We start from the raw sequence: 13,899 nt of genomic DNA on the forward strand, positions 1-13,899 counted from the left end.
CTGCCAGATGGTACAGCCTTGACTATACCACTACAGATTGTAGATGGAGAATTATGTGTTGGAACATGCCTAATATCAACATTTTTCCTCTGAGAGAAAACTGACTGGTCTTTCTATTAGTAGCAAATATTTGACGTGGGAGAAAATTCAAGGATGTGGACTGATGCCACCTAATTATTTAGAATATTTGATATAAACTCTCTTTATTACCAGGGAGAGGTATTGTTAAAGAAAGTCCTCAGTGCTGGAGTGCAAGTATGAATCTTGAAGACAGTTGTCCTACCAAGGTATCAATAGCTGCAAATTTAACAGAAAAATTATTCTGCAAATCTGTACTCAATAATATATTTTTTATCAACATTGCCCAATTTGGCACTTATAGTTGCCACACCTAAAATCTTTAGCCATCAGAAAACTAAAAAGAATTCTGAGAACTGTTGTCTAGCAATTCTTGCTGTAACAAATTGTCTTAAGGATTTTTTTTTTTACCTATGTGTTCCTTTTAGCTCTTCTTATGAGTTATCTACAAAAATCTTAACAGAACTACAGATGGAATAGTCTCCCTTATGAGGAAGAAGGGGCACTGATGGTTCAAATTAGGATTTCCATGAATAGATTCCTGGAGGGAGAGAGACAGATCCAGAGAAGCATGGGGGAGGGGTAGTACCTAGAAGAGCATGAACTGAATTAGACTTTGAAAGAGGCGAAGAGGAAGAATCTACATTGAGAACATCAGGTTGGACTGATGAGTCTCAATCAGGGAGATCGAGTGAGATACCTATCGTACGTTTTGTCCATATACGCTGTGAAAAATCCCTTACTCCATGTTATGTCCCATGGGTAACCAAAACCATATTGTCACTACTAGCTTTTTGTATGGACATATGGGAGCGTTTCTCTTTCCTTCCCCACTTGAAATAGTTTTACATTAGCTGGACCCAGGTGAGCTGTTCAGAAGGAAATCTAAACAACGAACAGCTGGTGAGATTGTAGACATGGTTAGACAATGAAGTTTGCAAGTATGGAAGGGCTTACTTTATCAAGTCATAACTGTAGGTGTTTTTTACTGCTTCTGAGTCAAATTCATAGGAGCACAGTGGCTCGAGAGGTTGGAACACTGGGCAGAAGATTAGCAAGCCTGTGTTCGAGGCCCGAGAGCTGCCATGGGGCGGGGTTGAGCTCTCGTCCTTCATTCTAGCTCCTGCCAGGAACATGAAAGGAGCCTCCAACTGGACATTCCCAGGGCAATCGTGATGTCACTGACTAATTGTTTCAACCTAGGAATGCCTCGGCACTTTTGACACAAGCAAAAAGTCAAATGCAAAAAAAATATGTCAATTTCATGGATTTCCTCCTCCTTCCTTCACTACCTGGCAGACTTTCCTCCCTCCTCTTTTCAGATGGCTTCTGATACAGCCCCTTGAATGCCAAGTGTCTCTTTTAAAAGGGGTGGGGGAAGGCTCTTCACTCTTAATATTGGGCTGATTTGCACAACCACTTCAGTCCTCCTAAACACCCTTGGTTGGAAGAGAAGGGGAAATATGTCTAGCTTGGCTTCCCCATTCTCACACCCTGACTGGGCATAGTTTATGGTGCCATTAACAGTCTCCGACCTGCACTCATCTTGTGATAACCCTGCTGTGGTCTCAGAGCTTTCACAACATTGTTTCTCTCCTTCTCTCGTTCTCCCATATCTCCCCCTGCCCCCTGTCCCTTTCTGTCTGTCCATCTGTCTGTCCTGTGGATCGTTCCCTTCCCTGCACTCCTAACCTTGATTTTGATTTTCCGCCATGCATATTTTTGTTACTGTCTCCATTCCACTCTGTTTGGGTAATCTCTCCATCCTTCCTCTGTGTCCTCTTCTTTCACTCTGTCTCTCTCTCTGTCTCTGTCCTTTCTCCCTGCTGCTCCTCTTCTGTGTGTGGTTCCTCCTCGCCCTCCCAACCCCTGTTGTCGGCCTCCCCCTTCTTCCCCACCCACCTTCTCTCCCCTCCTTTCCTTCCCGTTTTGTTTTGCAGTCACTGTATTCATCAGATATTAGAAAGCGTAACTTACATTCACCACTATGCCATTGTGCACAGGGATTTGAAGGTCAGTATACATATGCCTTTCACCCTCTTAGAATGTGGGGTTGGGAGGATAGGGCACTGCCAAAATTAATTAAACCTGGCCAGGTCTGGGGCTTTGCAGTGCCAGCTTCCTTTTCTGGTTTGGCATATGGGGTGGGCAATTATTCAGGGATGGTTTCTTTCCACCTTGAACCTGCATGGCTATATCCTTCTCCTCTGTGCAACACTCCAGCAAGAGCAGATGGGTTCAGGCAGGTAGGAGATCTGGGATGTCTCTCCCACATCATCACACAGGCCCAGATATATACCCAGTTCCAGATTATCTTGGCGCAACAATCCCTTCTGGGCACACGGGGAAGGGGCAAGGTCAATGTGGCATGCTTCACCCATTCATTTTTCCACTTGTGCTTGTGTGTGTGCTCTTTCTCTTTCCCCCTCTCCCTCTTTCTCTTTCCTGGTCTACACTGATGATTTACCACAATTGCTTCTTCCCAACTCTTTCCCTTTTTTCCTTTGGAACCAAAGCATCATCTTATGTCCCCTCAAAACCAGAATTGATACAGGTTGTAGTTGGGCTGGAGTGCATCCCACTGATGCAAATAAAGGGACATCCAGAGCCTATTCAGGATGTTTAGTCTATATGGATGATCGAGAATAGTTTCTAGATTACATTTTCTTAGACTATGGACTCTTTAAGCCAGCCTCCCTTGAATCCCTTGCTTTGCGATAGAAAGTGGGATGCTGTGGAATTTTTTTCGTTGCTTTGGAGTTCATTATGCACAATATTGATGGGACCTTCAGTTTCTCGACTTATTTAGTGACTCAGAATGTGACGCTTTGACATAAATACCTAGAGGTTTCTCTCATTCAGGATCCCAGCTTCTGAAAGTTGTTGTAGAATGGGGAAGGGAAATCTAATTAAAAGAAACTGATTTCTCTTCATAAAAGAAAATTCCTTGAAAGTCTATAGGGGGCAGGGGAGAGGAAAAAATAGAAAGGGATCACAAGCAAGATGGATTCCCTTGATCATTTTGAATGATCATTTTTGAGGAAAAAAATTCATTCAAAGGTTAGCATCCATTCTAAACATGCAGCTCTGGCATAATAGCTGTTGAAGAAACAAAACATCTAGTCAAAGCCTAATTCCTTTGAGTGGGGAGTGTCATACAGTGAAGAGGACAGAAGTGATTTAAAGTCAGCTCTAAAGAAATAGAACTGGACAAAGTATAAATATGTAAACATACGTGCATGTGGATTACAGTCCATACCTTTCAGTCAAGAGGGCTTCATCTTGTACAAGATTCATTTGAGTTGATAATAGCACAGAATGTTGGGAAAGTCTCTGGAATAATTGACTATTTGAAAGGATAGGACGCTTTTATGGAAAATAGACCTTTGTTCTACCATCCTGAAAGAACAAAGACGCAATTGGCTATCACCATTTTAAAGCTTTCATTTGGGCTTCCATACAACAGAGTATGACCGAGGGACGGGGGTATCGCTGTGTTTCTGAAATTCATTTGCAAACCAGTCCACCCACCTGAATACACTTACCAGTTCCATTTGACTAGATATGGGGAGTGGTGACTGGGGAAGAAAGGATTGTCCAGTGCTCAGTGAAATATGTGTGCAATAAGGGAGCTGTACAGAGATGCAAGTCGTGTTCTTCAGATTCTTAAATCAACCATTCTGAGACCATTTCTTAACTCCAAAAAAAGGTAATTTCCATTCTGTTTGTTAGATACTGTCTGGCTCCAGCAAAAACATTCAAACAAACCAGTCTGGCAAATATCCTTGCCCCCCTCCCACCACCCCAATTCTGTGATCTTCTAACCATCTGTTTGGTTGAATGTTTCTTAATTTGTTTCTTAAACTGTATGAGATAAAGTATAGCGAACTGAGTAAACAAAATCTAAGAATGAAATGCTTCTAGGAATGGTTGTGCATGTTGAATTACATTTCACTCTGTTTTTCATTTTTGCCAATCTCAGATTTAGGCTGTTGCATTTCTGATTTCATAAATGTAGGAAATATGTATGCAGTTGTGTGTGATTTTTCTTCATAAATATTTTTGCGTGCATGCAATTTTCCATCCTAGGGATTATTTACATGTATTGTTAAAGTTGTAATCTGTCACAACATTTTGAAAAATGCATTTATCATTGTCTTCCTGTTCTCATATAAGTTTCAAAAAAATGTTAGGCATTAAAATGCAGACTGAAGAGATTTTTCCCCTGACTCCAAGTGATTTATTTTCAACCCCCCACCCAAACCAGCTTTTTTCTAATTTTGACTCCAATTATCTTTAGAACAGAAAAATTCCCAGCCCTCCATCCATTCATATTTAAGATTTTGAAGCTTGGGTTCCCCTTCTATTTTATTGCTTTTTGTTTATTTAAGTGGAAACTCACAACATTGTAATTTGTCAGTTTATTGCTGAATTTTGGCACTGAGAATTTTAGAAGAGGTAGGAAAAGAGGATTTGGGAGGCTGGCCATGTGTGAGTTAGAAGTCTATTGTAACATCTACATCAGGGGTGGGCAAACATTTTGGCTCGGGGCCGATTGACTTTAAAATTTGACAGACGGGGCGGGTCAGCACAAGATTTTTTGGGAATCCCCCCACCCTTCCCCCTTTTCCTCCTTCCCTCCCCTCGGAGGCCCCTGAGTCAGGAGTTGCTACGCCGGGCCGCTCCGCGCTGCTCCAGTCCCGCGTTGCCTCGGGAAGGAAAGGCAAAAAGGAAGAGCCGCGGCGGTGCTTTGCAACGGCAGCAGCGGCTCCTGGTTTTGCCTTTCCTTCCGAGGCAACGCAGGACTGGAGCCACGTGGAGCTGCGCCGGCGTAGCAACTCCGGACAGCCCCAGCCGGATACCTGAGCGGAGCCCGGGTGGTGCGAGCGGAGGCCGCTGAGCGGCAGGAAAAGGGAGCTGGGCCAGCCACAGACCAGCCTCCATGCAACACGCCGCCGCCCGGCCCGGCGAGGGAAAGCAGCGGGCATTCCCGGGCGCGCAGCGGGGTCTCTTTGTGCCGGCCCGATTTTTTTTTCCAGAGCGGAATATCATGCCTGGCGCCCGCGAGTTAAAAGCGAAGCCAAAAGTTGCTGGGAAGTTGCTCGGGTGCTGGGAGCAGGCTTTTAAAGTGCCGCCCGAGCAGGACCGCCGAGCCAGGAAACGGGCACCAAGGCAGGGCAAGGCTCCACCAGCAGCGGCCTAGCTTTAGGTGGCTCCAAGCAGCCCGCCCCGCCCGCCGGGTGGAACCTTTCCCGCTCCTCGGCGGGAAGACGCTCCAGCCTGCAAGCTTTGCCTTTGCAAAGTTTAAGCCTGGAAGCCCCGGAAAAAAAGGGGATCGGCGGGACTCACCTTCGGAGAGGTCGCACTCAAAGGTGATTTGAACTCCCAGCCGAGGCCTTTGCAAATTTCTTTTCTTTCCTACCCCTAGATCGCTCCGCACTGTTTTGCAGCTTTGGGGGCCACGCGGCACAGGGCAATACGCCACACCCAGCGATTTTTTTTCAGGGGCGGGCCGGATTGGACAGACCAATGGCAGTGATTTTTTTCAGGGGCGGGCCGGATTGGACAGACCAATGGCAGTGATTTTTTTTCAGGGCGGGCCGCATTGGACAGACCAATGGCAGTGATTTTTTCAGGGGCGGGCCGCATTGGACAGACCAACGGGCTGGATGTGGCCCCCGGGCCGTAGTTTGCCCACCCCTGATCTACATGATGACATCACCAGTGGTCTAAGTCCTTTAAATACCATTGGCTCTGTATATGTGCTTTACACACACAAAAAGGCAGAAATTATCACCATGAGACATATCTAGGGGCCTATAAGCTAGGTAGCGGCTGTTTTGCAAAGCTTATTTTACTTCATAAACCAAGAGAAATCTCCTTCTGTTCAGGAGGAGCAATAACCCATATAACATCAGAGAGCAAATGGTTACATCTTAAACATGTTTAAGTGCAAGTATCTTCAAGCTATTGGTAGAGCTGGTGGGGTTCCAGATGAAGCTTGTGGTTTCCTCTGAGAATCCTCCTGGCCAAGTCCTTAGTCATGCCTCGAGTATCTGGGTGGCTGCAGCCTGGGACTACATCACCTCTTGGCAACTTCTCCTTATGTGATGATCTTAGGATGTACCTTGGTTACTGAGAACCTCTGGGAGTTGAAGTTCCAGAAAGCTCTACAGGGCACTGGGCCTGGTAATTTGAGAGACAGCCCATCTCCCATGTGTCTGTCCAGCCAATACAACCTGACAGGGTCTGTCCACTCTGGGGCTTTTCAATTAGTCAATGTTATCATGACGCAGGAAATACACCTCCTCTGATGGGGTGCCTGCTCTCTGGAATAAAGTTACCCCTGAGATTTGAGTGATTGCCATCCTAGTGATATTCTGAAAGGCCTTGAAAGTGCCTGTTTTCCCACACCTTAAACTAGAGTGGATGGAGCACCTTTTAATATATTTTACCCATGTCTTTTTCTTGTTATTATTTTTCTTGTTCTATATTTGTTTTTTTTTATTACTCACACAGTATTTTACTATTCACTGTATTGTGAGCTTTCCAGCGTCATTTGGAATCTGGTAGCGCCTAAATTGAAAGCATTAAATTGTTGAGGGCAATCTGCTGACTCTGTAAACCGCTTAGAGAGGGCTCTAAAGCATTGTAAAGTGCTATATAAGTGTAAGTACTATTGCTATTAAATTAAGAAGAGTTGATAGATAGATAGATAGATAGATAGATAGATAGATAGATAGATGGCAAGCAAGGCTTCTTTTCTCATTGAATCTGCAGTGGGAAAAAGATAATAATAATAATTGAACCTCCAGTATGGGTGCTAAACACAACTCCCAGCAGTAGTAAGGTCTTCTGTAGTCACAAGATTGACTTGCTTAAAAAAGATGTTCACATGTGCTGGGCTAGATTCCAAAGCTCTTCTAACACTTGGCATTATTTTCCATAATGTGCAGATGGCTGCTGCCAAGTTAGCCTTTAGAAAAGGACAGTGCTATTTCTGGATCCTGACCGTACCATGTTCCAGTTTCCTAGAGGAAGTATTTTTCTGGCTTTCCTTAGAAGCTGACATTAAAGAATATGCCTCTGCAGATATCAAGTCAAGCTCAACTCCTGATGGCTTGGATTCCTCCATGTACTTTTTTTGGCCACAGTGCAGAAATGGTTTGTCCCATCTTCTTCTGGGATGTTTTACGGATTTCCCTGTCTAGCATAAACCCTTGCTATATTCCTGGAGGTGTCCCATTTCCCAAACTGGGCCAACGCTGTTTCATGTCTGAGATCAGTTAAGGCATTCTAGATGTGGTAATGTATCTATTACCTTTTTCTGTAGCAAATAAACGATCTGCAGCAACTAAAGGCCCAGATCCATCATAAAACATAGTTTTATATTTCTTTCCATAAACCGCAACACTGCAAATATTTTAAACATGATTTGTAACATAGCCATGAACAACCCAAGTTGGGCATATGTAGGTGTATATATACCAGTATGCTTTAACAAAGCTATTTTCAAATGCTCCCTTTAAAATATGCTTCCCTGTGCACCAGAAATAACTTTTTTCTGCATTTGTGATATAAAAAATGAGCACTTTTCAATTTGTCATGAAACAAATGTCATTTCCTAAAATCTCATTAATATTTTGAGATGTTAGCAAAGCATTTAGATCTGTTCAACAAGACATATAACTTTCAGAATACCTATAACAAGCAGGCATCTGTATGTCTGCCTTAGGCTACAGATATAGCAAACTCCAACAACTTATTTGTAATAGGGGAAACATTACTGCAGTTGAATTGAAAAGCTGTATTTGTTGAATAGCCATCGGAAGGTTTAGACTTTTTAGATGCTGCCAGCCAAGAAAAAAATGGTTATATATTTTCCGCCGGAGAATGCTGCAGCTCCAGTTGTTCCCTGTTGTTCACTGTCTCCTACTATGAAAGAAACCAGATCATGCCGAATAAAATATAAGAACTCCAGTAAACCTGTCTTGGCCCATTTTCTCTCCTAGAAGACTATGGGAAATCATCTCTTCAAGAAGAAGATAAGCACCAGTATCTCCCAATTCCTTAGCAGCTGAAATAGAGTGGGAGTTGCACAATGTTAGAAAATCTAACAATCATGATTAATAGCTATTGATAAACTCCCTCTATTACATTCCCCTTTGAAGTGTCCAGCAAGGTAGTTACTTGCTGTCTCCACTGTTTTGAGGTATCCCATGCAAAAAAGTTACTTCCTATTATCTAATTTGAATCTTCCACTTCCAGATCTTATTGGATGATCTTGGATCCTTACCACATAGAGAAGAAGCCTTCCTATCCACTTTCTCTGCCTCATGTCTGGTTTTATATCTCTGTCCTATCTCTGTCCACATATAACCTGTCTTATCTGTCCTTTTTTGGAGCTACAATTCGTGGTACTGCTGTTGGAAAAACAACTCGGCTGTTTGATTACAGCATTGGCAGTAATTCAGTCTTCATAACCACAGCTTTTTTGAAGAGGCAAGAAAGTATTAGCCTAGCGAGATAGTCCAGACAGGAAGCTAGATCCAATGGACTAATTCTACTTCATTATAATATTACATTATCAGAATCTTGCAAGTCTGAAAGTACATTTCTCTGGCCACTACCCCTACCCAAGAAATTAAGGAGGGTCCCTTCTGAGATGTTTGTCTCACCAACATTCCTTAACCGTGGGTTAAGCTCTTATCTTACTATTCCCCTGGCTGTGGATTCTCTCCCTGTCTTCCAAGGTCATTGCCACAAGGCAATAGGGCGATTGCCCTGGACCTCTTCCAGAATATAATTTAGTATTTGAAATGATCAAATGGATCAATAGTATTCAATCAAAGCAACAAATTGTTTCAGTTTTCCCACCATCTTTCTCCATAGACTATTAATTTTAATACATAAAACGGAGAAGGAAATGTATTGATCTCAGATGCAGAAAGAAAGAAAGAAAGAAAGAAAGAAAGAAAGAAAGAAAGAAAGAAAGAAAGAAAGAAAGAAAGAAAGAAAGAAAGGTTTTAGTGTATGGATGGAACATTCAGGGACTCCAGGGCTTCCAGCTTCTTAAAAAGTCTCTGTTCATGCCATAAAGGAGGTTATCTGCACTCACTTTTATAACTGCACTGGTCACTCGAAAGTTTCATTTTGGGGGAAAATAGGAATGGTAGAGTTTTCACCAATAAGATAAATACTGGTATGTGTTTGGTTTTGGCTGGTACATGAATCCCTGTAGCAACTGTGACAGCAGCCTGGTAATGAAAATAGTTGTGCCCCGATATCTTGAAAGCACTAATGAGAAGGGACACAACCCTCTGATTTGCTTGCAAAAAGCTGGCAGACAACTCCTACCAGCTGGTTTACTTGGACATGGCTTGTATGTAACTCTGAACCCAGGCAACTTTTTTTGGTAGCTGTTCAAGTCAGCAGTTCAAGCTGTTCAAGTCTTCTTCGTCAGAAGTTGCTGGTAAACTGGAGATGTGATGCCTCCAGTAGTCTTAGGGTACATATCAATTTAATCCCCTGCCCCAATTTTTTTCCGAACAAGTGCTTATCAAAAACACTGAATTTATAACTCCCATTAATCTAACCCAGGAATTATCATGCTGGTTGATGAGAGTTGAATAGGGACCCAGTTCAAGTCTCTACTTAATAAGGGAGCTCATGAGGGGTCACTCTTTTGGCCAATTCTCCTTGCTCAGTCCAGTTTCCCACACAAAATTGATCTGAGAATAAAACGAGACGAAACACATGCATATGTCCTAATTCAAGTTAGGAAAGATGAGAAGGTTGTAAAATAAAACAAATGCTGGATAATGAAGGCTTTTCAATATCTTACCTAATGATGGTTCTCAAGAATATAATTTATTGATTTATTGATACAGAAAATTGGGTCCTGTTGATAGTCGGACCCTAGTGTTATAACTGACTTGTTTTAATGAGCCATATGAAAAGCTAGCTGGATATGGATGATAGAGTAAATACAGTTAATAAAGTAAAAAAAGCACAATTACAAACTCTTTGCAGTGATTCCAGGAAGACAAAATGGGAATGGTCTACCTAGGAGGAGACCTAAGCCCAATAGTTTCCTGAACAAATTTTTGAATGTCTCAAAATAATCAAATATGTTTTAATGGAAGAGTCACAACAACTAGCAGATGAGTCCAGTGTTATTTCACATGTTTATTTCACCTAAAGGACAAATTTTAGGACAACGTCGATTTCTGTCTTTAAAAAAGGCACATGCTATCAAAAAAGATGAACCAGGGATTGATGTCTCCAGCCCAACTGTGGATTCAAGAGCCATTTTACTCTATTTGTTCAAAAAAAAGGGCACTCTAAGGTGTGAGCAGAATAATCTTCCCAGAGGCAAATTAAAATGTCATTTAAAATTTATGTTTCCTAAAAAATGCCCTGGATTGATCACATATTTTTGTTTTATCAGACAATAGTACAAATTAAAGTTTTTGAACCTTGGCAACTTTAAGATGTGTGAGCTTCATGACCACGCATCTTAAAGTTGCTAAGATTAAGAACACTTAATCTTAGCAATTTTAAGTTTAAAAGAATATATCCTTGTCCATTAAAAAAAAAAGCCGCGAGTTCTAAGAGGAACATGGCAACTGTATTTTGTGATTGTTTTAGACAACAAATTCCCCCCCACCAACAGAGAAAGATGAGCTTTACACAGTCTTAAAGATCAGCAGAGTTCAACTGATGCAGAATTTGAATACCCTATACCAAGGATGCATCAGGGTTGTGTTTGACCTCGGGGGCTTGGGTGGCGTGATCAGGGTGTGTGTGTTGGTGGTGGAGGTCCTGCCTGTGGAGGTCCAAGCAGTCTGCCAGTGAAAATAGGCTCCCGAGCTCCGTTTTTGGCTGCAGTGACCTCCTGCAACCCTCTGCCAGTGAAAACGGAGCTTGGGAGGGCTGCACATGGCCCTTGCAAGCACCATTGCCGCTGGCAGAGATGCCACGGACATCTAAGCACCCCGTGGGACAGATCTGGCCCCCGGGCCTTGAGTTTGACACCCCTGCCCTATACAGTACTTAGATCAGCTTAGTCATTTATGTTTTAGGGATAAATATATCAGTAGTGTCTAAGAGGAAATTACTATTTCTTGTTAACACCTACTTTGCAGATAAATTACCCCAAGTAAGAGCTATTTCCTTATTAGGTGGACAGTCAGTGTATTTGCACTAAAGTTACAACATATTTATGGAGTAGATTTGGGTGCCATGTTGATTGATACACACCCAAGAAAGTCAGAACCGGCTTGCAACTGCTTGACCAAATTATATTGCTGTTCTAGGGTTGTTATTGTACACTCTGTGGGAATTGGTTTTGGGGAAGGATAATTGGTGCCTTTTCCTGACTTCTGGTTACCGCAGTAGTTAATTGCATTTTTTAAGAAAAAAATTGTCTATAGGCTGATTACAAAATCCTTTTCCTGTTACGGAAACTAGTGTTATTGTCCTTTCATGTTTGAGATGACTGGAAATAGTTGAGAGATTCTTTCAGACTTGCTTGAAACTTCTTTTTATAGTCTGAGCAGGTATATCCCCTTTGGCAAGGGGGATACTCTTTTTTTTCCTTTACATTTTTACATGAGCCTAGCAGTCATCCAGTAACATCACCAAAAGGGGTAGAATCAAAAATTACCTGTTTGATTGTTAATCTTAGGGGTGCAATTATTTCAAGAACAAACATTGGTGCATTAAACCCATTGGAAGCTTAATATACTTAATACAAGAAGTATTGTATTAAGGAGAATATTTAGAAAGTTGTCACTGTTGTGGGTTGATTTTCATGCAATGCCATCAGTATATTTTTGGGAAATTGTAGGCTGGGCAGATTGGGCTTCAAGCAACTGAAAATTTCATTCCCCTTAAGCAAAGTCTTCTGCAGATGTCTGATCTCATTTCCAAATGCTATTTGGATATAATCTACTGACAGTCTATCCAGTGATGGCTCAGTGGCAGAAGAAATGGATTTATTTTGTGCCTATCAGAACACTCCGTTTTCCAAAATGGACTGATATCCTTCTGAAAATGTCTCCTAGAACTGTACAGAAGGGATTGTAAGGGTTAGGGGGTGAATAGCAAATCTAAAGAATCTCACCCTGCTTAGGAATAAACCTAATACAGGTTGTCCTCAACTTATGACCACAACTGAGCCCAAAATTTATGTTGTTAAGTGAGAAATTTGTTAAGTGAGTTTTGCCCCATTTTACTTCTTTCCTTGCCACATTTGTAAAGTGAATCCCTGCAGTTGTTAAATTAGCAACACGGTTGTTAAGTGAATCTGGTTTCCCCCTTGGCTTTGCTTGTCAGAAGGTGGCCAAAGGGGATCATCACATCAACCCCGGGATGCAGCAACTATCATAAAAGTGAGTCAGTTGCCAAGCATCCAAATGTAAACCATGTGACCATGGGGATGTTACAATGGTCATAAGTACGAAAAATGGTCATGTCACTTTTCTCAACGTCGTTGTAACTTTGAATGGTCACTCAATGAATTGTTGTAAGTCGAGGACTACCTATACAGTCCCCTAAATCCAAGCAGTTCCAGTATCTTCCTGAGGATGGAAGATACTGGTCTGCAAACAATTGGTGACCAAGTTGACCTTAAAGATCCCAGAGGACCACTGTGAAGAATCATCTTTTAGCTTTGAGCATTATAACATCCCTGCCAGTAGGGGGCCTCCGTGTTAATTTCCCACGGGGATCCATCCCAACTTTGCCATGAAGGGGACTGATGACCAGCAGCTGCTGCACGTAGGGGGCTCAGGGCACACGGTAGTGCACTTGGACTGTGGGGTGCCTGAAAGATGCTGGATGCTGATAGCAAGCTTGATTTGTTGTTCATGGGAGCTTTACGTCAAGGTAGAAGATGGGATTGGTGTCGGTTTTCCTACGATCATCACATTGGTGACTCTGTTCTTCTGCTTTCTTGAGTGCAGTGTCAGACATCCATCTGCTGTAAGCTCTGTCTCTTGGCTGGTAGTTTTCAGTCCCTCTTGGTTCTTGGTCCTTTCCCTCTCTCGGGGGGAGGCAACGCCCCCCCTTCTTCTTCAGCCTACTTTCACTTTCCCACAGTGTGTATCTGTAACTTGGGTTTCTCATCTTGCAGAGAAGAAATCAGATTCCTTTATTTCCCATGCCCTCCTTTCCTCCTCTTCCTTTTTCTCCTCTTCCGTTTTCCCTTTCCTTATTTTTCCTGCATTATTCCCTCCACCCACCCACCCCACCCCCCACCAGCCTGTGCGGTTGTTACCACTCACCGTGAACTAACACGCCCCCTGGTGTTTGCATGCAGTCATTGCATCCAGCAGATCCTGGAGGCTGTTCTCCATTGCCACCAAATGGGGGTCGTCCACAGAGACCTCAAGGTGAGTTTTCTTCCCCACTGCTCTGTCCGTCTGTCCGTCTTTGTATCTTTGCATGTTTTTTTTTTTTAACTTCCGTAAAAAAGAAGTTGGATCACTTCTGAATGGTTCAGACTAAATTTTCTGGGGGAAAAAAAAAACATGTTCCAGGGTACTTAGATAGTTGTGCAATTTGTTTGTTGGATTTATTAGGTCATCCCTCTGACAGACTAATCAGAAATCAGCTTAATGTTTTGCTGTGATCTAGCCTGGCTTGGACAAATAGGGGAGATCTACTGCCTGACGAACTTTAACATTCCAAACACTGGGTGAAACCATCATTCTTTGAGTTCCCTCTAGAGAGGGGTAGAATAATCCTGCTGGGTCAGACCAAAAAAAGCTGTCAAGCCCAGTATTCCATTCCTTTAGAGCAGGGATCCCCAACCTT

General features: G+C 42.6%; 1 protein-coding gene across 32 annotated transcripts in view; it reads left to right on the forward strand.

Moving 5' to 3' along the window:
• The window catches only part of CAMK2B (calcium/calmodulin dependent protein kinase II beta), a 207,910-nt gene that overhangs the window by 126,232 nt on the left and 67,779 nt on the right, over positions 1-13,899 (forward strand). For 23 of the 32 annotated variants that reach the window (XM_026671386.2, XM_087969690.1, XM_087969689.1 and 20 more), the window contains exon 6: positions 13,403-13,475. In XM_026671386.2, the coding sequence (XP_026527171.1) occupies positions 13,403-13,475 (73 nt within the window). Of the gene's footprint in view, positions 1-2,018; positions 2,092-12,825; positions 13,066-13,402; positions 13,476-13,899 lie in introns of those variants that run through there. The other 9 variants (XM_087969681.1, XM_087969684.1, XM_087969686.1 and 6 more) reach the window with 3 other exon arrangements.

This window comes from Notechis scutatus, chromosome 7 (assembly GCF_049901735.1).
Source record: "Notechis scutatus isolate UNSWTSFEM ecotype Mainland chromosome 7, rNotScu1.2, whole genome shotgun sequence".
Taxonomy (NCBI): Eukaryota; Metazoa; Chordata; class Lepidosauria; order Squamata; family Elapidae; genus Notechis; species Notechis scutatus.